The 26,994-nt window shown below is 43.2% G+C and overlaps 1 protein-coding gene across 1 annotated transcript in view; it reads right to left on the bottom strand.

Moving 5' to 3' along the window:
- Nucleotides 1–6,951: 6,951 nt before the first annotated feature.
- The window catches only part of ankrd13b (ankyrin repeat domain 13B), a 37,883-nt gene continuing 17,840 nt past the window's right edge, over nt 6,952–26,994 (bottom strand). The window contains exons 3-15 of the mRNA XM_035680415.1: nt 26,539–26,663; nt 25,417–25,462; nt 24,802–24,945; nt 23,156–23,396; nt 19,711–19,777; nt 18,303–18,384; nt 15,787–15,851; nt 14,510–14,646; nt 13,383–13,540; nt 12,869–13,057; nt 12,165–12,328; nt 9,001–9,077; nt 6,952–7,165 (exon numbers count right to left, since the gene is read on the bottom strand). Coding sequence (XP_035536308.1) covers nt 6,952–7,165; nt 9,001–9,077; nt 12,165–12,328; nt 12,869–13,057; nt 13,383–13,540; nt 14,510–14,646; nt 15,787–15,851; nt 18,303–18,384; nt 19,711–19,777; nt 23,156–23,396; nt 24,802–24,945; nt 25,417–25,462; nt 26,539–26,663 — 1,709 coding nt within the window. The remainder of the gene's footprint in view (nt 7,166–9,000; nt 9,078–12,164; nt 12,329–12,868; nt 13,058–13,382; nt 13,541–14,509; nt 14,647–15,786; nt 15,852–18,302; nt 18,385–19,710; nt 19,778–23,155; nt 23,397–24,801; nt 24,946–25,416; nt 25,463–26,538; nt 26,664–26,994) is intronic.

Below are 26,994 nucleotides of genomic sequence, written 5' to 3'. Positions count from 1 at the left end.
CTCCCCCTCCCCCTCCCCAGACCGCGAGCAGCCACTGTAGTCCCAGAGGAAAGACTGGACAATTCGGCGAGCGTGGCTGTCACTGTGCCTGTTGCTCTGCCCCACCCTCCACCATCACTCCACATCTTACCTCCTACTCCCGAACTCCACCGTGCTCACTGGGGTCCTCCCACACATCTGTCCATTTCAGTGCCCAAACACAAACCAGTGGAACTGTCCCTCAGTTTGCCTGAGCGAAGCAGCTCAGAAGAAGTCTCCCCGCTCACTCTGGGGTCCACTGACTCGGACGAAATAGACCAATCATTATCAGATTTAACGAGTGAGAAACACAGCCCCGTCAGCCCTACAAATATCCCTCCCCTCCCCCTGGTTCTTCCCGTTGCTTCCAGCGATGACAACAACAACCCCAGCGAGTCACAGATCTGCGGTGCGTTGGACAGCCGTGGCGATGCCGATGGGTCGTCCAGCCACAGCGCAGACAGTATTGACTTCTTCAGCGCCAGGGAAAAGTTTCTGGGCCTGTCCCAAGACGGCAGATCCCGGACACTGTCTGAGCAGGCGCAACAAAGGACATCTTTGTCACTCGAGGAAAATGGAGAACCTGAGGCTAGGGAAGATGAGGAGCAGGGAAATGGCATGAGTCAGGTACGGGATCAGCATTTCGTCTTAGTTAGTGTAACTTCTTATCCAGAAAGCCGTTCACTTCTTGCACCTGTGGGTGTACTGAACAGCGTCTGTGTGCATGTTACAGTTTTCCATGCAAAAGTTGCCCCAGTCTGCTCACACAGCTGTCACTGCAGCATGCTTTTTTAATATTCTGGAAAAGCATATTACATTTAAAAGGGCGAAAGCCATTCAGCTGCAGAAAAGGGACACATTGTGATATTATTTTAGCCAAACATCATAAAATGAAGTTACAAACAGAGTCCTTCCTTCTATCAGTCATCATCTGGTAGGGATACTGGAGCAGGTTTTAGCTTTACAGTAAGTAGTGTGTTGTCAAATCAGTGTGTAGTTGGTCACTCCCAAGTTTAGGTTGATCTGTGTAGCACCATTTCATACAAACACACAAGGCTGGGATATAAACAGCAGATAGCAGTCCTTGTAAGTAATCAGACTGGAAATGAAACTGGAATCTGACCAGACCAGTCTACAAGCTAACAAATGAACTGAGTGAACTAAATCTGTATTAATCACAGTGACACCTGCTGGAAGTAGTACGATAATGTGGGTACATTTATCACCCACTATGTCTCCTCTAATTTTCTCATTTTCTATCGCTCTGTCGAAGCAATGCAGTTTTATGTAGAGTTTAAAAAGTTATTTATATTTATTTATGTTGCTTATAATAAAGGGAAGACTGTCAGTGCCTCACAAATCCGCTAACAATACAGAAACACTACAGGACTTTGACTGATTATCTCCATGTGTCTCTCTCTCGTTCTCTCTCTCTCTGTCTCTCAGGCGTCTCCACAGTCTGAAGACGGCGTCGACAAAGCCAGCCCTGACCGAACTCATCACCCTCACCACGACAACGGAGTGTCAGTCCGCCATATTGTCACGGAGATTGAAGCCATATGCCACCCTGCCTCCTGCGTTCCTACTCCCTCCTCCTCCTCTTCGTCGCTCCCTCCGTCCTCCCACAGCCCTCAGCTCGTCCGACCGGAACCTCAGACGGAGGCCGAGACCAGTGAAGTCACGCACGGCTCTCTAACCCCACCTCCGCACCCGCAGCCTCCCTCCGTGCTGTCGTGCGACTGGCCGGCGGGCTCGGTGCGGCGAGCCACCAAGCAGCTGGAGCAGAAGCTGAGGCAGGAAATGGAGATGGCTGCCTCTCAGCGATCCCCCCTGCATTCCCCCAGCGCTGAACACCCTCCCGTCAGACTGTCACCGTGTCCCCTGAACACTGAACATCCTCCCCTTCACTTCCCTCAGAACTCCACAGAACAAAGGATCACTCAGGGAGAGATCACGGCTGTATCCGCTCAGTCCAAAGACAGAGAGAAGCATAGCGGGTCACAAACGGAGCTTCAAAGACTCGACTCCGCCTCAGGCACACACAACCTACCGAACCCTTCATGCTCCCCTGACTCAAATATCAGCCAAGTCTCTGGTGCTATGCCTACCATTGATAGCCATATGCTGACATCATCACTGGCTTCTACTAGTCAGTTGGAAGAATCATCTCTAGATACCTCAGCCCAGTCCCAAAGACACAACCAGCCACAGCAGACCCTGCCCCAGGCCTGTTCAAACCAAATGACTCTGGATGGAGTGACAGTGCAGGAGTCTGACACAGAGAACACCGATAAGAGCCTGGAGTGCAGCTCCCAGGACGAGCGGGGGGGCTGTGGGGCCCGCTGCGATGCCCACAGCAGGCTGGCTCGTGGCAGCCAGGAGCTGGAGAGGATTCAGCAGACGCTGCAGGAGCTGCAGGCCTTCCTCCATGAGGGCGTCAGCCTGGAGACGACAGACACACAGGACCAGGAGGTGGTCCAGCCTCAGGGCCTGAGAGACGTTATGGACACGGAGCCGGGACCTTGTAAAGGGACGAGTCCTGAGCAGACCACTCTTGGCCTGGAAGTAGGCCAGCGGCTCCGAGAGAAGCAAGAGAGGAAGAGCTTCCTGGAGCTGGCAGGGTGGCACAGAGCCATGGAGCTCGAGGCCCGCATGCGGCAGGCAGGCCTCACCCCCCCCTCTCTCATGAAGCGGTCAGCCTCCTTGGCTAAACTGGACTGTCTGGAGCTGTCAGCCAATGACCTCAGCGACTTGGACCTGAGGCCGCACAGCAGGACGCCCTCATCACACTCCCAGGACTCTTTCTCCAAGTGCCTGTCTCACCCTGACGACACCTGGAAGAAGCAGAAAGTGTTGGCCCGAAATACTTGTGTCGAAAAGACCGGTTTGTCCCACGGGGGCGGGGGTCTGGACGAGTCGTCCTCCTCACCCTCCCTCTGCTTCCCCCCCACCCCTCATCCAAGAGATGACACGGGTGAGAGGGAGGAGCCAGAGGGCAACGCGGTCGCTGCAACGCGTCAGCAGGGGAGGGGACACTCGTCGAGACGCTCTCGCAAAGCGTCTGCTGAGAAAAAGCAGCGAGCTGTCACTGTGCTATACAATACCATGTAACCTCAGTGCAATGGACTGGAACGGACACGACTGGAGCTGCGCAGATGTGTGAAAGAGGCTGCATGATGCGGGTGAATGTGTAGCAAGTAAACTGTAGACTGTGTAACCTCCGACGTATGTATAGTGTGTACGAACTGAATGATGAACATGTTTGCATGTAAACCACTGGATGTGTTGTTTCAATTGGAGTTCAGGTCTGTATGTACAGTAATGTAATATGAATGTCCAAACGAAGACTGAACCGGTGCATACTGTATGCACCCCGTTGTGTCTGTCTCACTTTTTTTAAGAAGCGTTTGTTTTCAGTGTTTGACCCTCGATGCCTGTTCAGAGTTTCTAAGACTACAAGAGGGGCTTTTTCTCCAAACATGCACTTTACTATTTAGATGATTTTCTTTTATTTGAAATCTGTTTCTTATCCCGGGGAGGATTCTTTTGCACTGATCTCAGTAGACTTGTCTCTGTATGCTTGTTTTTGTGTTCAAAGTGGACAGACGTGTCTTTATTCAGATTTTTAATTAAACCAGGACAAAGCTGATATCTTGTTTTGTTTTTTTTATTCAGTGCTTTAGCAGTAAATAAATATGGTGAGTTTGTTTTGACTCCAGTGACTCTGTACATTTCATCTCACACATAGCATTGGCTTTACTGCCACCTGCTGGCCAGGCACAGAACTACAGACTTTAACATATCCTCAGGCACCAGAGAAGGTGGAAAAGAAAGTCAATGTGCTGAAAGTGTAACTCTATTTAAATACTTGGAGTGCATGCTCGAATAACCAACCAGGCCTCCAGTTTTCCATTTGAACTGGTGAAAATCAAGGTCATAACTTTATTATTGATAAATAAATTCTACCTGTAATTTCCAACTGAAAGTCTCTTCCTTTGAACAAGTCAATCCCGTCTCCTAGGGGAAACTATCTCCATCAGTTCCCTGTGCAGCTAATTTCAGGCTGACATTTTACCTACCGTTTCATGTGGGTAATTAAACACTGAGATGTAGGCCACCGGGGCCCCTGCTGAGACACACACACACACAGACACAGATCAGATAGCAGCACTGACCGTAAAAGAATGACATTAAAAATGACCAGACTTAATAAAAAAATAACAATAAATCAGCTATAAAACGACATTTTCAATTTTCTCATTTCCTGTGTTGGAGTGTAAGAATACCAAAGGCTGTGCTGGTCTGAGTGAATCAAGAGGAAAGCTAAAATCCCTTGATGATTTCACAAATTAAATCCACTTCAGTAGACAGAGCAGATGGGTTAAAGAAGGGCTTTTTTTACACCGTGTGTGTTCCAAGTTGAACTGTCGTGAACATGGAAATGGTGAGGAATAAAATCAGTGGAGCAGAAGAGAGAGGGTTACAGCGGGTGTTTGTCTCCCAGGGTGAGATTGGCGTCCTTCTTCTTTGCATACTGATGCTCTCAGCCACTCTGTCTCTGACACACACCTTGTTTTGTGTCTGTGGCTCTTTACAAATTCACTTCACACACCCCTGCAGCCCAGCGCTTCCATCGTCCTGATGTTATTCATAATGTCGGGCTGAGTCAGGGCAGTGGAGAAGTTGTGGCTGCTGATTCACTTGGAAAATGATTTCATTTTCTCCCTTTTCTCTTCAACCCACCACAGAGTGCAGAGAGCACTGGGGTGCTCTGAGTGGTATTTCTTAGAGGGTTTAGAGTCTTTAAGCTGTCCCTTTGCTCCCTGTCAAGCCTAAAATAACGCAGGCAAAACCCCCCCTTGGATCAGGCTGAGGCGCTGGGAATCCATGTCACCAGGAGGATGATGGAGGTGGAAGCTGCTAAAAACAGATCAGCTCTCTCTGGTGCCGACTGTGCTGCAGCTCTGCCTATCTTGTGAGAAATTAATTGCTTTTGTCACCGTCCGTCACTCGAGAGAACCACAAAACCAACTTACAGTGGAAGGCTGCAGGTAGAACTCAGGGTGTGTGTGGGGGGGGTCAAGGGATTTAAAGCACGTGGAAGCTGTAGAATAAAACTAGATAAAAAAAACAACCCACTCATGCGTTGCTGCTCCAAAAGATGTTTCTTTATTTGAATCATTATCTGAACTCACTTCCCAGAATACACCATGAAAACATCTTGCTGCATCTCTTTTCTGCAACATTTTTTAAAAAGTAAAAAAAGGAATATTTTTCTTATCAACCAGGCAAGCTTAACTATGAATTGGAAAGAAGCCTGAGGTGGTTCTCCTCAGTTTGTGCTGATATTGGAGTGTGAAAGTTTTACATTACTTTCAAAGAATTAACAAAGAAAAAAGAAACAAGCTGTCCCTGTCCATCATCGCCCCTCGCAACAAAACATTTGTGTTAGCCCTGCAATATGAAGTTACTTACAATTATGAAAGCCAGGATTTCAACAATCTTTTCCATCCGAGAGCTGAATGCTTTTTTTTTGTTTGTTTTTTGCCGCTTTTGGATTTGCTTTTGTTTTAGAGCATGTTGTGTTATGTAACCAATTTGCTATCGGGGTGCAATAACCTAAAATTGCTGTCAGTAGCCTCTACAGTGATTCTTGCAGGGTACATCTTCCTTCAGAGAGCGTGCTCTGATATTGCAGGTCTCCAGGCTAGAATCGAGTCAGACAGAATGAACCTCACACGGGTGCAGACCATGCTGAAATATTGTACACACACTGTACCATGACTACACAGAAATACAGAAATCATCCGCTCATGTAAGGTGAGAAGATGCAAATATACAGAAAATATCTTTTAGTAGCATTTCTATTCCACAATCCACTTATAAACCACTATCATGTCCCTTTATTGTTTGTATTACACACAGGCCTGCCACAAACTCATTCACAGTCACATACAGGTTAGATAGTACACCGAGTCTTCATCATCACATCTGTGCTCCTGCAGCCTAACGTCAGGCTAAAACTAAAACTGGCCTGAGTTTAGTTTTGTGCTCAAACTTGTCGTCTACGTCCATTAACAGTCATATACGTGATCCACCCACAAGCTAAGTACAGTACGTCTGGATTTTGTGCAAATCAAATAAAATGTACCAGTCCGTGTTTTTTTTTTAAAATTAGTTTTCATTACAAACTGAGGAAGTCAGATGGTTTGTCGACATTCAACTCAACTTGACCAAGAAGGTTTAACGGTATTCTCCACACCACTGGTCCCTGGATGGTTCACTGCTCCTTTTACACAAGCTGTTTTTTGTTTTTTTAAATCACAGTTAAGACTGAAAACCACACGACTCAGTGGCAGAAGGTGTGTTAGTGCTGGAGCAGAGAGTTGGCCAAACACACTATGTTTTCAGGACAGTGGGTCATCTGTTGACCCCTGTGCGGAGAGCTGGTTTTGAAAAACAAACACACACACACACACACACACGCACACACACGCACACACACGCACACACACACACACACACACACCACACACACACACATACCTGCAAACAGGACAGAAATCACTCATCCAAGGAGCATTCCACTAAACTTTTTGTATTGGATGCTATTGTTGTTCGTAAACTGGCACTGGGTCAAGAAAGTGACCGGCGTGGCACCAGAAAAGAGGAAACTGAAGATCCCTCTCTGGCTGCTCTGAGCGGCGGACAGCCACATCACCATATGGCCTTCATGGGAAAGGTCTGACTAACGCGATGGGAGAGAAAAGAGAAGGCCGATTTGGATCGTATGAAACCACTAATATCATTTTTCCAGCCACTTACAGAGTGTGCTTTAAGTTTTAAAGGTTGCCTGTGCTGCCTTTTTCTTCCCCATGTTGTCCTTGGTCCAGACCCCCCCCTTTCAGATCCCTGCTGGGCACTTTCAGCCTCTCATTTCTCCATGAGGTGACAGCTGGCATAATGCGCTGTAGCTCCTCTTCCTCTTTGCCGGCCGCCCGAAGCTCCCGCCTCTTCCTGCTCCCGAGCTGAGAGATTCTCCATGGCGATGCGCAGCTGCTCGCTTTTAGCTGCAACGTGGGGGTGGGCTTCTTCTGAGGGGGGTGGCAGCAGAGGCTGGAGAAGCGGGGCGGGCTTGTGCTGGGTCCTGGGTGGGGAATAGTGAAGGACGACAGGGGGAAGTGTAAGGTTAAGGTCACAGTGGATTGGGAATTTCCAGCTTTGCTAACTTGGGCACCCTAATAAAGATTTTATGAATGAATGCTTAATAAATCATTTGCTAACGCTTAAAAGATCAACTACAACCAATAAACAACAATGTTTTAAGGTTGCCAGGTTGTGAAAAATCCCTTTTGCTGATGTCTATGAGGAAGTTCATGAGGAAGACTCTCCACTGGACCGCTCAGCGTCTTTTGGAAAAGAGCTTTGTTAACTTTTACAACTGCAGACTGAACAGTAATTGTAAAATCCCTTTATTACTGACTTATTCATATTAGCTGCAGATTCATTTTTTAACTTTTTCTCTCGGCCTGTTAAGCTTTGATAATGACTTTATTCACACGTGTATCCTCAGAATTGGTGGCTTATTATAAAGAAAATAAAGAAAAAGAGAGATATGTGAGAAAATTGTTGATTGTCGCTAAATGAAACAATTGTTATAAAACTGATCCTCCCGGGAAGAGTTTGGCTTGATATTGTTTAGGAAATGTATTAAATAGAACAAGTGACCTATCTTTAATGAGTTCATTTTTGACAAAAATTGGTGAAAGTGGATGATTTACATGAAATGAGAGGCGGAACAGTTAACTTATCTAAATCCACACAGAATGAACATATAGTAGATATTTAAAGACCCTATGATAACTTTAATGCTACATTGTTTGCCAATGTGTAGATGTTAAGATAGCTAAAGAGACAAAGCAAATGTCATGCAGGTCATTTTTCACAACCTGGCAACCCAAATTGTATTACTGACAACTTAACAAACCATTATAATAAAGAGTGCCTTATCAGTGGGACTTACTATGTTTTCCATACTGGTTTAATTTTTCTTTTCTTCTTAAGTTCATTTTAGTTTCCTGGGATTATTTCTTTCTTGACACAAGGGCAGGGAGGGAGGACAGCTTAAAGTAATTTACACAAACCTTTATGACCTTTTCAAAAAATATTTAAAACAGTAAGGAGTAGAATGTTTTCAACACCCAGTTTCCCTCCAACATTATAACATTGGTGTAAATAAACACTGCAGTAGAAAGATTTTATCAGAAGGTGGGTAAAAGGGACATTTCTGTCTGTCTGACTGTCTGTCTGTCTGTCTGTCTGTCTGTCTGTCTGTGTATCCATCCACTCATCGACAAACAGTCTAAAGATAACAGGCTAAAGTCAACAGCAGTACTATCGACTGTGGAAGCAGGAAACTCTCTCATCCTTCAGTCACCCCCCTCCCTCTACAAACACACACACACACATACACACACACTCACACACACATGGTGGTTCGCAGTAGACAGGAGATGAGAGGAGAATAGCAGGATGGATAAGTAGGGGAGGACAGGAATACAGGATGTGAGTCAGGAATGGAGAGAAAGATCTCCATGGAAAAAATACAATGGAAGAGTGGAAGACACTGAAGAATAACGATGACATAACAGAAGTGAGAGGAAGTCAGAGACAATAACGGTGAAGGAACGGCAGGAAATATCGCCTTTGTCCTGACAGTCATGGAGATTTACGTTTTTTTGAGGATTCCAGCTCCTCTGAAGATAAAAGTCCCACTTATTTTCTAACAATTGATGCTTCTATCGAACTTTATCTGGTGATTCCTGATAATAGAGGGGTTGCACTTTGGAAGGAAGGTAGAGAAATGTGGAATACAGTCATTTCCACAACAAAGAGGGAGGTGAGAACATGACTGAGGTGGAGAGAAAGGGATAAAAAAGAAAAGAACAGACATAGAAAAGGTGAATGAGATAAAAGTCTGACCTCTCCAGACGACTTGGGTCACAGGACAGGGGGTGTGTTCCTGGCTTGCTATTGGTCAGCGCCTCCCAGATGGTCACCTAGAAAACAAAGAGGAGGCCATACGGGAAGTCAGAGAGTGCGCGCAGGAAGTGGGTAGACAGAAAACATCACAGATAAACAGATGGGGGTGCATGTAAAACAACAGCATCCTCTCTACAGGCTTTTCTCCCTGTTAATGTATGCTAAAGTACCTCTCACAGCACAGCACAGAGACAGCCAGCTGGATTGATTATGAATTATCAACTGACTGAACGCAAACTAGATTGATCCCGGCCCTGCTTCTTTACTACACATAAGCAATATTAATACTGATACTGCTATTAATATGGATAAACTCGTGTTAAAAATAAAGGTCCACATTTATACAGCACCTTTAAACACTGACTCATTTGGGGTTGGTGCTTTTGGCTTTGAACAAATTGGACATGCTACTAGTAATCAATTTCAACAGACTAGAATACGGTTTTAGATTTTTATTTTCTACCCTAGGCTGGATAACCAATTGGCCGAGTAATTTGATTAACTTCATAATTATTTAGTAATATGCACTAATAAAGCTAAATTAACAACTGAAATAGTAAGGGTCCTAAGCTGCCTTCTGCACTTTATACTCAATCTTGAGGACCTCTCTTATAATCTGGTTTTAATATAATATTTTAGTTAATATTATGCTTACCCGGTGCAAATTCCGAAATACTTTCCAAAGTAATCACAAACTCACTGACATAAAGCAAACCCGGGGCAGGTTAGTATTCCAGTGTAGAAATATTGCTTGGTTTCAGGGCACAATGGGTTGAGGGAATGTGTATGTGGGGGGCTCAAGTGAGGCCCACAGCTTTGGCCCTGTTCATACCTTCTATCAAGTCCTTTTTCCATTTCTGTACACTATGAAAATCAAGTAAGAAGACTTAAAAATGTTGTTGAGATAGGCCACAAGACAGTGAGTATTTATGAATCTTATATTACAATTATATCTATTGTGATAATATATGATGTTCAAGTGATGGCAGCAACTCTGACATCCAAGACATGAGAGTCAAAACTACTTCAATGCAAGAAATGAACAAAATGTTGAATGAATAAACTTTCATGACACTGCAGGTTAGGTTTCACATTGTAGTAAAATGAAAGGAAACTGTGAATGAATTGTGGGAAATTACAACCGGACGGTGTGTTTCAGAAGATGACGGGCTGTAGCGTAAGCCTGATTTCTACAGTAGTTAATGCTGTAAAACATGCAGTGTCAGCACTGTAGTCCTTTAACACCTGTCCTGCTTCAGAATTAGAGCTGTAATGAAAAGTGTCACCACCTTTTCATCGCTGTTTAAAGCAGCGGTACAACAGCTCAAGACAGCAGGCTGCTGAGGATGATCGTACAAAGTACTGCACAAATCCTCAGCCGCAACCTTGCCTGGTCTTCTCTACCTCCTCCTCCTGCATCCAAGCTAAGAAAACTCTGAGGATGTTCTCTGACCTTTCTCAACAAGCCTATTTATATTTCTCTCTCTGTACCTCTGGAACAAGGCCAAGGACTATCAGGACCTGGATCTCAGGGATTTCAAAACAGTACCTATCCTGAGGTAGTGTTGAATGTAATGGGTCTGGGTTCCACACATCACAGGCAATTTATTCTACTTATTGATTTTACTTCATTATTGACTGTTTTTATTTTGAAACTGGTCGCTGTTTTCTTGCTTCAGTGTGTCTATTTGTCTTGGTCTTGCTTGACTTATTGGTGAATTTACTGCTGTAATTTGTACTGGGTGTTTTATAGGGGGAATATGATGCACCTGGGTTTATAAAGCAACATGGCTCTGAGAATCTTGAAAACTTAATGGAAAACCTTTTGCAATCTGTGCTCATTAGGTGCTTTACAAGGAGACTCAAGGTGAGATAATTGACCATTAGTTAAGCCCCTCCCCTGAGCAGTGATTTTCCAATTATTGCTGAGCATCTGAAATTAGGCACGGTAGGTCTCTGCAAGCTTTGGACTTCTCAGTGTCTCATGCTAAAGTGGTGTGCACGTGGCCACAGTAGGAGAGATCCTCAGCATTTAAAGGACCAGTGTGTAGGATTTAGTGGCATCTTTCAGTGTAGTTGCAGATTACATTGCCCTCGTTCCTAGTGTGTAGGAGAAACTATGATGGCTGTGAAACTGACTAAAAACAAGAAAGGCCCTGTCCAGAGCCAGAATCTGGTTTGTCCGTTCTAGGCTACTGTGGAAACATGGTGGTTCAACGTGGCGGCCTCCGTAGAAGATGACCTGCTCCCTCGGTAGATAAAAGCGCCTCATTCTAAGGCAACAAAAACATGATTCTTATTGTCAGGGGAATAATACACTAATTAAAAAAAGATACCCATGGATATTTTATTCCAGTTCCGCCGATAGATCGTCCTAAACGTTGCACACACAACTGCACATGTTAGCTTACATTCGCAATTAACTAGCTCACAACATACAGTTGTAACAGAGCATCATCCAAAGCCAATGAGCATTTCAGTAGCTATCTGCATTACTATCTGGGATTACAAGTTAATTGTAAATAATAATAATGAAGAGGCATGTAAACTCAACAGACAAACTGGGTTATTTTTGCGTAACATTCTGATCTTACATTTTCTCTTATAATGCTTATAGTACTAGAGGCTAACTCGTTAGTAACTGCAAGACAAGAACAATGCAAATTTTTATTTACATGCCTTCTACTGGTATTTAAGATGCCTTTTACAGAGTTCTTATTTTAAAATGAGTCAGCTAGAAACATTATAAAATCAGCTGGTGGCAGGGAGCTATAGCTGTTAAGCTTCTAGTTGTCATTTCAGCCGATAAAATGAATGGTCAGCGGCTAGAAATGAAAAGCCTACTTTTATCTTCTTCTGTCTGAATGTCACTGTTGCGACAATTAAGATTTTTGAATGGTAAATTTGTCCCAAATTATCACTGTAAACTCCATTATGAGCCAAGTGAGAATGGAAAGATTGACAGGAATAGCAGCTGTAACCATGGAGGGGGCGGGGCTAAATTAACATTCAGTTAAATAAGATCTTGTTTTAAGATGTCTGACTATTGTTTCTTTCATATCAGAACAGAAGATGATCTCTCAGGAGCGTCACAGTCAGCCCACCTGATCATATTCAGAGCCGGCCTCCAGCAGACTCTGCTGTATGGCGAACTGCAGCAGATCCTCCTCCTCCTCCCTCATGCTGTCTCTCTGTTTGCCTCCTAGCATGGTGTATCCAGGTGGGGCCTCAAACACGCATGGGGGAATCTCTCCGCCTCGACATGACACTGCAGCACACAGGGAAAAGTTAAAGGGCAAGAGACGGGAAGGAGTGTTAGCTAACAGTGTAGGAGATTATACTAGACTAAAGGAGAACAGGAAAGGAAAAACAGGACAGATTTCAAATTTATTAGGTAATATTCCCACCATATTATTGTTGCCAAAATCTTTCCATTACTCAACTGTGTGTATTTCCATAGGACTATAACTCAGTGTAAAGCATTTCTCTAAGATAGCATCAAGGATTTCCAGAGAGGTTCCTTCTGAGCGGTCACACAATAAATTCTATCTCCCCTCCACATGGCTGCAGATTTAAACCTGCCCGTTGGGATCCTGATCAAGTGATAGGATGATTAAAGTAAGCCATAATCTCACACGCAACACAAAGAACACAACCTTGCATCAGTGATAAATACCACTCATAACTCAATCAGGCAGCAGTAAACTCCGTTTGTGAAGTGAAGTACGGCCCAGGCTCTGCAGTAAATGTTAGTGGAGTCATTTTATCAGCTGAGGACACTGTAGAGTGTATGGGAGTGTGCTCTCACTGGTGGAGCTGGAGCTGGAGACGCTGGAGGAGTCACTGCCCGGAGATGGGGTGTCTGTCCTCGGGGCGTCCCTCTGTCCGTCCCCCTCCACCCCGACTTCGTTGTCGGCACGGACGCCCGTCCCCTCCTCACAGCCGTTAAGGTTGCTGAAGGTGATCCTGGCGTTCAGGATGTGGTAGAGAGGGATCTCTGCAGGGAGTGGAGAGAAATGGAGCAGAAGATGACATTCGTATTGCTATCATTAAGTTATGTGTTAACTTCTTGTGTCTTTGCATCAGTCTCATCATCCAGTTAACCATGCGTGTCCTTGTATCAGTCCTGTTATTTTTAGTGATCAAATTTGCAATCTTTTCTGTCCTTTTTACTCACTCTCTCCCTCTGTCTTCATTCCTTTCCATCCATCTGTATCTGTTTATTCACTTTTCATTCTCCCATCATCCCCTTTATTTAACCAGCCATCATTTTAACCTCCCACCCTCCCTCCTTCCATCCATCTCACTCTCCCAGCTCTCACCGATCTTGACAGGGAAGCCAGGCGGCAAGCGCAGAGTGATGAAGTCACGCAGCTTAGCGAACAGGGCATTCGAGATCGCCATGAGATCGATGATAGGCACAACTTGTTCCGCCAGGGACAGGGGATGGGACTCACACAACCACAACTTGGCTTTAAACCTGGAAACAAAAACACACACACAGACACACACAGGGAAAGAGTTTGTTAATGAATATTACTAAATACAAGCTGACTTAAGTATAATTGAGGCAATTTATGTCGTTGTTCAAGCCATTAGTTCTTTGGCCGGAGGTAAACAAAGCCATTGATTGCATCAGCTAACAGTGACTGTCCACAAGCAGCTGAGTCGTGTTTAAATTAAAGCCAATCAATGCTTATTATTTCTCTGAAACCTCAAACACTTCTTCCTCATAATGGCATGTCACTTTTATTTCATTCTTTGGGCTTTTATTGCCTTTAATTGATAGTAACAAGAAAAGGGGAGAGAGAGGGGATGACACGCAGCAAAGGGCCACAGGTCAGATTCGAACCCTGGGCCGCGGCAGAAACCTTGGTAAATGGGGTGCCAGCTCTACAGGTGAGCAATTCAGGCGTCCCCTTAACACTTTTTATTAAGTGCCACAGAACAATGGAACTGATGGCAGTAAATGACAGATAGACAGCCAGAGGAACAGAAGACAGATGACTGAACGGCAAGTCGGCAGGTGGATGACAGAAGTAGGATATTGAAAACCAGTTTCATTTGCTACATTACAAAACAATTACATAAAAGGCTAACTGAGAGACACTGCAGGGCTCCTTCATTTCATTTTCTGTTTTGCTTCCTTTGGTTCAAGAGTCAAGTAAAAATGATGTGTCATTATGAGATTGTCATAGAGAAATTGTTTGACTCTCCACCAGCCTTGCAGAAATCTACTCATCAAGTGTGTGAATATGTGTGTGTGTGTTTATTTTACTCTTATTATTTCGCTGTGCATCTGCCACGGATAGCTGATTTTACTTTGCCTGTATGTGTGTGTGAGTCTGTCTATTCTCTCCCACTCAGTTTGTCAGCTTGGTAGTGAGTTTGGAGGGCGACTGCATTGTATGCATGGCCGCCTGTCTGTTTTCCTGTCTGTCCGTGTCACCTCTGGGTCTTGGTGGTGAGCTGGCATGGGTGGCCGATGTCCCTCTGAGTCGGTGACGAGCCGGGGTTGAAGTATTCCTCGGCAGTCAGCGCAGCGGGGTTTGTCACCGCAGGACACGACATCTGGGTCACCAGGGCCTGCAAAAATAGAATAATGAATTTAAAATAGTCCTGATGTAACCGCATGTTGCCATTTTAAAGCTTTTTACTGATCCCCAATCAGATTGACCATGTCTGCAGGGGTCAAAAGGATTGTTAATCAATCCCAGTAAGTCGAAGAGAACTTTACAAGGTGCAAAGATTTCTGGCCTTTAAAACTCACTTTCTTTGCTATTGTCTGTTGTGGAACAAAAAACTAACCACCTACTGGGATTTCAAGGCTTTCCTCTTACCTACTGACATTTCCAACAGCTCAAGGTAAGAAAAACTTGAGAAAAAATGACAAAGCAGTTTTCTTTCTAGCAGTTTACATCATTACAGCATCCGTTGGTTCACTGCTCTAATTAGTAGCTCACTGTCAACTGTTAAGTATGACTTTAGTAAACCTGTCAAAGGTAAGCCACCATTACTGGAGGAGAGTAGAGGCTGACAAATACTTGTGGATCTTGTTGCGTTCCACTCCAGATGCAGCCAATTTATCACAATCACTTTGTGAGACAACATCACAGCTTTACAGTTGCACAAAGTATCTGCAGAACGCACGTCAAACCAGAAGAAAAAAAGGGCGGGCCGCGTGTCTCAGTGCTGTGTATAGACGGTACAGAGGCATGACGTTGAAAAGAGCAGAGGCGACAGTGAGGGGGAATAAAACAGAATACAGAAAGAGGAGAAGGAGGGAAGTATGAGTCATAGATGCTCTCTAGCAGAAACAAATTAAAAAACATAATCAATATTTGAGAGCAGGTTGGAGCCTCTGAGTTACTGTTTTACTCTGCAGGCATCTCCTGTTGACACAGTGGACTTAGCAGCCGGGATTCATACACTCAGTGTCCATCTAAAGAGGGGAGCTGATGGTGATGATGCTAATATTGAAGATGATAATTCACTCACGAGGGCAGTGATTATCACAATACCGATTATTATCACTATTGTCCCTACAATGAGTCCAATCAGAACACCAGAACCAATGAATCACAGCTGTTCCCAGTTCAACCACAATGTATATTAATTTATTAGTTTGAGTTTTAAAAGATTTTTTCTCAACCCTTATCCTTCATTTAAAGATAAAACTGGAAAATCCCCTTCATGTGTTAAAATCTAAATAAACTGTCTACTTACCCCGTTGTTAGGCCCCATGTGCTGCTCGGCAATCCCAAGGAAATTCTGCAGTGGAGTCTTCCCACCTGCTCAGAGACACACGGCAGTGATAAGTTACGCTGAGACAATAGTCACAGTGAGCATAGGCTCATTCATCTCCACTGCAATTGTCTGCGGTGTCATTTTGCTCTACAGTGTTTTGCTCCAGATAACTTATTGGATTACATCGAGCTTTTGTGTTGTGGTCTTATCATCTACTAAGAGCTGGCAGGAAATGGACAGAATACTGTACTGGATTGAACTGAAGTAAATTATGCTTTCAAGCAGCAAAATCAGAGTAGAGTTACACCTAAATATGTTCTAAATATCTATATATAGAATTTATTGATAAAACACCTGAAAATATCTATTAAAAGAAATGCATATTGTGCAGTCAGTATAACTGTCTTCAGTGTATCTCTGGAACCTGAACATCATTTTTCTACTGCTACAGCTACAGCTACCTGAGTTTACACATTGTTATTATATAGTATGTACTTTATGCACAGCAACGTGTACATTATGGTCACCATTAGACTGTAAATGCATCAAAAATATGAATGTGATGAAAACCACACTCTGAAAATGCCTTTAGGATCTTCCGACTGCAGCAGTAAGAAACCGCAATAGGGTCATGGAAGAAAAATACCTTTTTTTGAGAGTGTCAAGCTGTCTTCTTTTGATCTTAAAGATCCCCTCCAAACATGTATTAAGACATATAAAAATGTTCTTCTTGGAATAATAATTTGAGTCTGATATGGTTTTCAAGTTTCCAAAGCTACCTTTTTTATAATTCTTACAATTACATCTATTCCCTCTCCTTTTAAACATCCAGGATCTATGAATATGCAAATATACAACTTAACTGGATACAATATGTCTCCTACTTCACTGAAAAGTCTAATCTCAGTGTATGTGCACTGAAGATCTCAACACACTTGTGTAAATTAGGTAAATTAGTAAACTAGTTGTGATGTCACAAAATCCTCCTGGTACGTACACACATCAAACTGACATTTAAGGTGAGCACAGATAGACTTCCCCCCTTCAGCATATGAATCTGAAAACAGCCTTCTAGTGTCAAATTCTGCACATGCATCATCCTGCACAGTGAAGGTCAAACATCCAGGTAAAGTGACAGTAAGCAAAACACATTTGTGAGTGGAGGGGGAGTTTAAAGTGTCTGAGAAACTGGCTCAAATCTAAAGTATTTCTCTACAACATTAATAATCCATAACTAAATAAGAAACAATCATGGTAAAAAACATCTTAAGGTAATGTTTATTGAGAATATAACTCTCAGATAATACTGTGTGGGTGTGATGAGACAGGTTAACCAAACAACCCACCAACTGTCGTCACATTTAGATTCATATGTTGCTAAATCCTGATTGGTGCATTGTACATTCACGTCACCTTTTTTCAACCAAGCCCTGCTCACTCCAAACCAGTGAGAACAGAACTGAGGAAAACACAATCAGCCACCCCTCATGTAAAATAACCAAAATTGTTTATTAAAATTGTTCTAACTTTAGCAGAAAATAATGCGTTCATGTAGGATCCCATCACTCACAGCAAAACGATTATTTAGAAAATAAGATTTCCAGGAACCCACCATGAAGGAACGCTCTGTTTTTTAGAGTGTATGGGGACACAAACAGCTGCTGCTCATTTAGATAAGACAGAGATATGAGCAGCAAAGAAAACATGATCAGCTTCTTAAAGTGTGGCTTGCATTCAGACAGGACTGGTGCTGCAGTTTTCCTCACTAACCAGAAACTGAATGCTAAATGCAATGCAAAGGTCCATCTGTTAGAGTTAATGACAGTGGTGTCATGGTGTGGTTGATAAGACAAGTGTCCACATTTCGACCTTCAGCCAGCTGATCCGTCTACAGCTGCTGCTTGACTCGTGATCCAGCGTGTATGTGACTCTCTTAGAATAGCTTTTTCTTTTTTTTTTATAGTGTTTACAAAATGATGAAACGCAGCACAAGGGAAGGGCAAATGCAGTGAGTCACTCATTCAGGAGTCATTGTAGCGCTTCCAAGAACACTTCCCTCCTGCATATTAGCAGAGTGCAGATGGGGATTGTGACCTGGGAGAGAGCGAAGCCCCTCGGAGGAGTGTGTGATGGTTGATCCTGGCTGACAGCGACAGTCCAGGGAGGGAAACCTGCTAATCCTGTTTGATTTATGATCTGAACCAGAAAACAAGACAGAGCCGCCGAGTGAACGTTACGGACTGTAAGCCAGAGCCTCAGGGTGATCTCACCGAGCTCAGGTGAGGGGGATTACTCATCAGCGACTGTTTTTTTTATTAGACATGTCTATCACTTAGGCCGGGGTTTACAGCGGCACAGAGGAGATAATGGAGAAGTTGAGCTGCTGCAACTGTGATGCACCTGCACATAATGAACCCCTTGACGATGTCTAAGAGGTGACACTGTCTAATGCTCATTTGGCACTGAGGTTCGGTTGACAAATTAAAGTGACTTACCTTTTGTCTTGTTCTTGTTCTGGTCTGACAGATGGTCAGTTCTGGTCCTGGTGATCAGCTCCACATTGGACGCTGCGTATACCTGAAAGAGGAGGAGACAATTAGCTTTTGTGTTCTGCCAACATTGGCTTTACACTCTCATTGTTTGGGACCCCACTGCTGTATGTGTAACGATAATTACAAAACCAACCATTTATTTTCATTTAAATATTTTTTCTTTTCTTCCGACCTAATTAAAACCCAATATGTAGAAAAGTATTGAAAGGGTAACCATTCCCACTGTCACGAACTGTGCTTGCAGATTCGCCAAATGTGAAAAAATGAGCATACAGCATTGTTGTTATACCAAATCAAGGAAATATTTCATGTTTTCTATGTTATATGGACTGTGCATTAACAAATATATGGTCCTTGTTTGCCAAAAGACCTCTTATCAACCAACTCCAATAACAGAAATTTGGGATTTGGGAGGGGTAGTATAACAAGTCACACCAATCACATATTGAAAATCGATTGTATTGAACCGTGTTTCACAACCCGCGTCTCTGAGAATTCAGTTAGAAGTAAAACATAATTTTCAGTTCAAAATCATGTTTATAAATAATTCTCATAAAATTAGGAAAAGTCATGTGGTGAACCTGTGATGTGTAACGTTACACCCCTGGGTCCTAGCCTGCAACACACAGTCCACAGCAGAATGCTGGAATTCCTCACTAGTGACCACAAAAAGAAAATACTGATTAAAAATTGAGCAGACTGCTGATTCTGTGTTTACACTGGATGGCGGACAAGCGAAAGGAAGAGCTAAAAAGCTTCCAGGAGGAGAGCAGCTCAACGGGAGTTGTCTGTTTATGTTTGTGACTCTAAATCAATGATGCAGAAAATAGATGCTTTTCAGGCAGCCGTATTTTACTGTAGAAAGTGTCTGAAGTGTTTTTATAAACCACTAGTGACAGATGGTCCTTCGTGTCTGACACTTGTCTCCAATCGATCCCTCCAGGGGGTCAAGAAAACAAATGGGGTCAAGGTAATGCATGTGTCTGAGCAACACGCACTTCTTTTTTTAACCTTAATTTGATGGGCCATCTGGTTGTTTCTGTGTTGACGAATTTTCCACATTTGGGGCAAAGAATTCATGCTTTAATTGTTGTGCTTAAATTCATACTCTTTAATCTTAAAAGGGCAGGTTTCAGTAATTGATTCATTCATTATTTAAAAATCTAGAGGGTTATGTCCTCAAAGGTCCAAGGAAAAAGGTTTTAAAATAACTTTGGGAGTGATTCATTCTGGAAATTAAGCTCTTCAAGTAAAGTGGATTTTCAGGAAATATCAAATTGAGCTCTGACAGCAGTGGTTTCTCTGGACAGTGTGAGAGATTAGCGGTCTGTCTGAAAAGCCTGTGCTCTACCTTGGCTTCATATCCATTCACTGTCTCAGTCTTCTCGCTCCTCCAGCCCAGTATGCCCGTCTTATTCCTGCAACAGAGATTCAACACATGCCCCATCAGTTCCCTGTGGTCTTGACTTCCAATCAACGTATACAGCTGCATCACTGTTGTTGGTGTAGATTATTTGCCCGTCCCAAGCAATCTGCAGATATGTACCTGAGAGAAAATCATAAATATAGTTCATAGGAGAGTCAAATCAACCATCTCCCCTTAGATTGCAAGTCACAGATTGTTTCTCTACAATATGCAGCCTGAAAAGATTGCAGCCATTGTCAGTGAAGATCAGCAGTTCAGTGTGCAATTAGGAAGTCTGCCTAGAAGTTAGTGAGGCATATCCCATCTTCATGATCTATTCCAATCATTGTACAACTCCTTTTGAAAAACAAAGCACAGAAAGCGGATTTCAAGGAGGCTCTTTCTATATTAGACCATATATTTATGAAGTGATAGTATTTATAAATAATATAAATGATATCAGGTATTTTTTAACATATGTCAAATGTGTAATTTAGAATAAAGGTTTTGGGGAATTTTTAGCCATGCTAGTGTTGTGGCTCTCTGTTGGTTAAGTCAGCCTGTTTGGTCCACACTTCAGAATTATCTTAGCAACGTTTGGATGGATTGACATGAAATTTTGTACTGGCATTCATGATCCCCTCAGTGTTAATTGTAATAACCCTGGTAATCCTCTGACTTTTCATATAGCCCATAATCAAGTCAAATTTGTTTAAGGTTTAAGACTAAAAGACCATCCCATAGCGAGAGGAAACACACGATGCCCTTGCAACATTGTATATCACATCTTGACAGCACTATATGATCTTATGTCTCTGTGGCACCCCAAAGCCCTGCCTTAGCAATGGCCTGACCACATAATTGCAAAAATAACTGAATTCCCATCAGCCTCAGCTGTAGCCGTGTTTTGTGCTAATTAGCAAATGTTAGTATACTATCACGCAAAATTAAAATAGTTATCATGGTAAAAATAACCGGCAAAACATCAGAATGCATAATGACGTTACAGCATGTAGCTAAAAAGTTGTGCTATGCCTAAGTACTGCTGCACAGAGCCACTACCACAGACAGTAGACTGTCCTGTCTGAATCAATGTCAGACAAAGTTATGTCTGAATCTTGAAGTTATATCATAGCTCAATTACAGCGGGTTCAGTAAAACCAGCAAAACTGCAGTGCTGTAGTTTTTGTGCATGGCTGCGTAAAGACTTATTAACTCCAGAGGTAGATGTCCTGTCTGTGGTGTTTGACAAAGTGGTTTGCTCTAAAGCATCATAAATAGATTATTGGCATGTAGACAGGAGTGCTGACCAAGGGAAATGAACAGAGGTGACACTGAGGTACAAGTCTGACAGGGAGATGATTACCCCCCCCCCCCCAAAAAAAAAAAACACCACCTCTCCCTGCTCACTCACGTTTTCCTCTCTGTCTTCTTGCTTTTTATCCGTTAACATTTATTTCCTGTCTCTGGGTCCCTGTCCAAAAGTCACCTATCTATCACTGTGTCTCTCTGCAGTCTATTTTTCTCCCCTTTCTCCCCCTTCCTACAAAATCATCGACTCCCCCCTTTTGGCTTACGTATTGTGCTTTTTTCCCCAAATAGTCTTGTCTCATTCATCTTTATCTCCCTGTTTCTCTCCGCATGTCTTCTATTCCCCCTCATCTCTCTCTGTCTCTCTGTCCCATCCCTGTCCCTCTAAATCTCTCCCTTTGTTCTCTTTCGTTTCATTTTCTCCCCTCTATCCCTCTCTGTCCAAAACTTTCCTTGTTCTGTCATCCTTCTCTCTTTCTCTCTGTCACATCAGTCTTATCTCACCTCCTGAGTAGAATAAGATGAGTTTTGTCCTTTATGCCCCCTTCTCCCTCCCTTCTCTCCTCCTTACCGTTGCTTTTCATCTCTGTGTCTATGTCACTTTATGTGAAACTGAGCTGTAAAACTGTACCATACTGCATAATAAAAAGCTCCTAAATTGACTGCTCACAAGCCATCTTTTTCTCCCTCCTCCTCTAGTCTGCCTATGTCTTGTCTGCCTTTTCCATGTCTTTTTCGTTCTGCTATCTGCCTCTCCATCTCCATGTTCACTGGAGTGTTGAGCTTTTTTGAAGTGGCCTGATCCTGAAGCCTGTGGGAAGCTGTATCACACTTACTCCTGACACATTTTTGTGGCAATTCAGCCATTTGAGTTCACAGGAGACACAAAAGATCAAGAACAGAGTATTTTTGGTTATATAAAAATGCAATGACTTAAAGCGAGCCTTTTTAACAGTATGTGGCCACAATAGTCAGAAGGGGTTTATTTGTCAGGGACAATATACTAGCACACAACACAAAAAATTTAAATGTAAAGTGTTGATTTTCATCATCCCTGGCCATATATGAAAGATGCCCCCAAAATAGAATAAAAAATAGTAAATACTAAACCAATGCTAACAGTGTCACAGTGCTAAGTAGCAAACTGACTCAGTAAAGTCAATTACAAAGAACTATCTAGCTGCTAACTTTGCTAACTTTAGGGAAATAAGCCACCATAAGCTGAGTATCCCTGTAGCAGCAAAGCCTTTGAGAGTATTGAAATGAGCAGGGGTGTATAATATTACTTTCCATCTTTTCTTCTGTAACAGGAAAATTCTGTTATTCTGTTCTTTCAAGCACTACATAATCTCACTTTATATACTATAACATGATTAGTTTAATACACTTTCATTACAGGAACATTCCCTCTTGGCTCTATTGCAGGTCTATCAGTAATACGTATGTGGTGTTCAATGAACTCTAGCAATTAGTTGTACACGTGTTTTGTTGTCTCCAGTTGCCCCACTACTGCTGCTTCTGTTAGTGTTTTCCTACACTGTGTGAAATGCATTTTGACAGCCACCAGAGAATGTGCCTGAACTTGTTCCACTCAGCTGTGGGTTGTAGTGTAGGAGACAGCAACAGTGAAAGAGTGACAGAAATTCACCAGCAACCACAAAGGAGTGATTTTCTCCACTAAGCAGAAAAAAAAGCCAGCACTCAGAGCAGAACATGTCCTGTGGCTGAATTGCATCGTGTTGTACTGAGGCTACTGTAAATTATTATTTTGCTTGTTCTGTGGAAGATTTCTTCCTGTATGATTGCTGAACATGGAAAATGGCGGGACTAGAAAGAAGCCCTTGCTATTTAATTCTGGAAGGTGTTATAAAAAAATGATTGATGTTTCAGATGTTCTGTTGGGTTGAGTTTGCTTAGTTATTTCGATTTTTCCTTTAATTTAAAGTGTATTTGAGTTCAGTCATTCAGGTTCCTTCATTCACACCCAACTCAGGGTATATCTCATATCCTATAGACTAGTGTGTACCTTAACTTCACATCCTGTTACTAATATTCTGTGTATATCAGTATTACATCTGACCTCTCGAAGGCGATGTTGCGGGTGTCCAGCTGAGTGGTCACCACAGCGGCCGACAGCCTGGCCGCTACCTGCTCGTCGCTGGGCTGCACCGCACCCAGAAGGCCCAGACCCGCAGCTGTGCTGCTGCAGGCGCCACCATTCACCCGGCCAGGTGAGAGTGCTGTGAGGGATGAGACGCACATGGTCTCGCGGAACACCAGCTGCCTGTCGTGGTCAACCTCCATCACCTCCGCGCTGGAGTCTGAGAGGAAAGAGGGTGACAGACAGGAAGAGAAAAATTAGGGCAACCTTAGTGAGGATGAGAGAGGCAGATAGGAAATAGAGAGTGGGCAATGATTATAATACAAACATGCCAATGAGGTTGCAAGACACAAACATGCATGTACATGTAAAGAAAAGTTAAGAGGGATGATGACTGATGTCAAGATGCTGCAGATTGACAAAGGTAAGAGTAAATTAAATATCCTGGCAGGCAGGTCCAGAAGAAAGTAACACAAAGAGGGAGAACATTGTGCAGACTCAAAAAAGTCCAGGAAAGAAGGCCAGAAGAAGAGGAATAATTAAAAGTGGTGAGAGGAAGAAAGATAAAAATAAAAGAAGAACTGGGTGAAATAATGCAAAGAGGAGCCAGTGGAGAATTGACTGAGTAGAAACAGCTGTGCAAAGAGGCAGGGGAGAAGAGGCCCGGTCACACCTGCACCAGCCTCTGTGAATATTTGCTTCATCTCACATTCACTTCAAATGAAGCCTGTGTGACTACAAGAATGTGTTTCTTAAAAAAAAAAACCCACAACCACAATCACATAAGTCATTTTATGGTGCTGAAAGTGAGGCTGTTTCATGGGACTGAATGCAAATGTGGATGGAAACCCAGAAGACACCGGGGAAGAGGAAGGAAGAAAAGGAGGTAAAGAGACAGAGTGACAAACTCTTACTATGAATTTACAAGCCAATGCATAATTTGGTATCATATCTTAAATGATTTTTTTAAAAAGATGCATATTCTCTTTCTTGCTGAGAGTTAGATGAGAGGATTGATACCATCCTCTGTTTGGTATACTACTGCAAGCAGCTTAGCACAAAGTCTGGAAACGGGGTGAAACAACAAGCCTGGCTCAGACAATCAAATCCACCTACCAGCACTTCTAAAGCTCACTCATGCAAGTCTTTCTCTTGGCAAGAAAATGAATAAATGGTAAATGGACTGTACTTATGTAGTGTCTTTCTAGTCTTTTCACCGCTCAAAGCGTTTTACACTACATGTGACATTCACCCATTCACACACTGATGGCAAAGGCTGCTATGCAAGTCAACTGCAGTATCAGTAACTAACTAACCCATTCACACACACTCACACACCAATGGCACAGCATCAGGAGCAGCTTGGGGTTTAGTATCTCGCTCATGGACGCTTTGACATGCACAAGGGGAAGCCAAGAAATGAACCAACCTTCTGATTAGTGGACGACCCGTTCTACCTCCTGAGCCACAGCCGGCCCAATAATGGAATAAGTGTATTTCCCCAAAATAATTTCTTTTCTTTCACAGTTCAGTCAATATTATTTTTTGTTGTTGTTGTATTGTATGAAATACACTAGTTACACAGGACACTCTCAAAGTCTCAAGTCTAGAGTTTGACTTCTGACCTTGTCCCTTGAAAATGAAGCTCCGGTTTCCTCTCTGCCAGGTCATCTGTTCAAAGCCCATCAGGGTGGTGTCAACGCGGAGACACTGGCCACTCTTCCACACTCTGTAGGTGTCACTGGGGCAGATACGAGACACCAGGGGCACTGAGGACAAACACAGACAACATTTTAAACAAACCTTGCCATTTTTGGATGAATATGTAAAGAATTTAATGCAGCAGTTTTCTCTGATGTTTTCATTTGATCTTGGGCTCAGTTCTCTGATGAATCCATTATAAGAGACACATTTATGTGGTTGTATGTAACAACAAAAATATACGCACAAAAACAATTAGTCACATGCCTAGAGTAGGAGGAAAATACATCCACTTATATAGTCTTGTAAAGCAAGATCTTAAGACAAATAATTATATAAATAAATAAAGCACAAGCTGTTTAACTCTGAAACCAAAGCCAGACATAAATTCTGCCAGGCGGGAAGTGTGTGAGCATCAGTGTCCAGTACAACAGGAAGAAACAGGCCTCCCCAGAGGGAGATGATGATAACATGATTAGTTCTGACTGGTCGGTACTGGACTGCTTTACTGACTGGAATGACTCAAAGACTGGACTCACCCCAGCTGGTAAACTCCCATTTCATCTCCACATAGAAGTCCTGGGCCTGGAGAGAAAGAGGCAGAGAGAGGAGGAAAAGATGGGGGGGCAGGGGGGAAGCAGCAGGCATTGATAAAGAGGATGATAGAGGGAGAGAGAAAGAGAGAAAGAGTCATGTAGATGGAGAGTGATGAATTTAAGGATGGATAGATGGAGAGAGAGGAGAAAAGCAAAGTGGGGGGAAATAAAAAGAGAGAGAGTGAACAAACACAGTGGTACTGCTTTATTGTCTCTTCCAAAGATGGGGGGGATTGGCACGGAGAAGTGGTTGTGTATATGTGTGTGTGTGTGGGTTAATAATAGAACTGATAGATTGATGGGTGTAGAGGAGGATGATGTGGATGAGAGCAGCAGCAGACGAAGAACGGCAATGTGGGCTTGAGTGCGAGTACTCATTGTCGTTTTCAAAGTGTGAGGGTGTTGTGTCTACCGTGTGGGTATGCTAGAGTGTATGTGTGTGTATCGGGGGGGAGCCAGGTGAAGCAGATACACAGGAAGACAGAGTGTGTGAAGGCAGTTCCCTGCATCTCTGCCACTGTTCTCTGCAGCTCTACTGCTGCAGCAGCTTCAACACGATCTGCTGCACCTCAACATTTTCCTGTCAGGATTATAACCATTAACCTTCAGGCTCTCCGGCCTCCCCTTGTAAAACACTGCTGTTGTGCCTTTAAGCATGGCACTCCTTTAGGGGAAAGCGATGACTCAAATTACCCAGACACACAGGGTTTTTGCAACATGGAGACATATCCTTTGAGATTATTCCCCTTGTTGAATACTAAACAAAGTTATTTATACCTTCAAACAAAAACAAGATTTTTTTTTATCCTAAAACAATGATGTAAATATGAAAAAGATCTACATTTCAAATTAATGCATCTCTGCTCACAAACCTCCTTGATGAGCCTTTGTAGTCTCTGTATGTATATTTGTGTTTTGTTTCATGTATGTCATTTTTATGTAATTTTTTGTGTGTGTGTGTGTGTGTGTGTGTGTGTGTGTGTGTGTGTGCGGTCATGGGAGTGTCTTTTTCCATGTGTGCATCAAACTGTTTGTGTGTGTGTGAGTTTGTGTGTGAAATCCCACTTGGCGCAGTCGCTCCAGCAGAACGGGGATGCCCGCCAGTCTCTTGGCAGTCCTCTGGTAGTCACGGTAACGAAGCACGAGACGCACCAACTCCGGATCTCTGGTACTCACCGCCTCCTGAAGAACTGCGAGTGAGGGAGAGAGGGAGAGAGAGAGAGAGAGATGGAGAGTAAAACAGAGCCAATCACTCAGACCTCATCTAAAATTTATGTACATGAGCAATTTAAGGGGGGCAGTGAGAATTGCCCAAACTGAAGTAGGCCAAAGGAAAAGCTGGTACGACCAATTACTGCGGCTCACCCATCATTCATCAGACCGCCACTTTGCTGCTAATCTTACAGGCTGTTGTACACTTATACACATTTATATAACGATTACCTTTCTTTTCCCTTATTAGCAAACGTGAGTAAAGGCTAACACACACAGACATATATATATATAAACACAGGCACAGCC

The sequence above is a fragment of the Morone saxatilis genome, unplaced genomic scaffold (assembly GCF_004916995.1).
Source record: "Morone saxatilis isolate NCDOM2014 unplaced genomic scaffold, NCSU_SB_2.0 Contig8, whole genome shotgun sequence".
In the NCBI taxonomy this organism is placed as follows: Eukaryota; Metazoa; Chordata; class Actinopteri; family Moronidae; genus Morone; species Morone saxatilis.
This window is presented reverse-complemented; position numbering and strand designations above follow the sequence as displayed.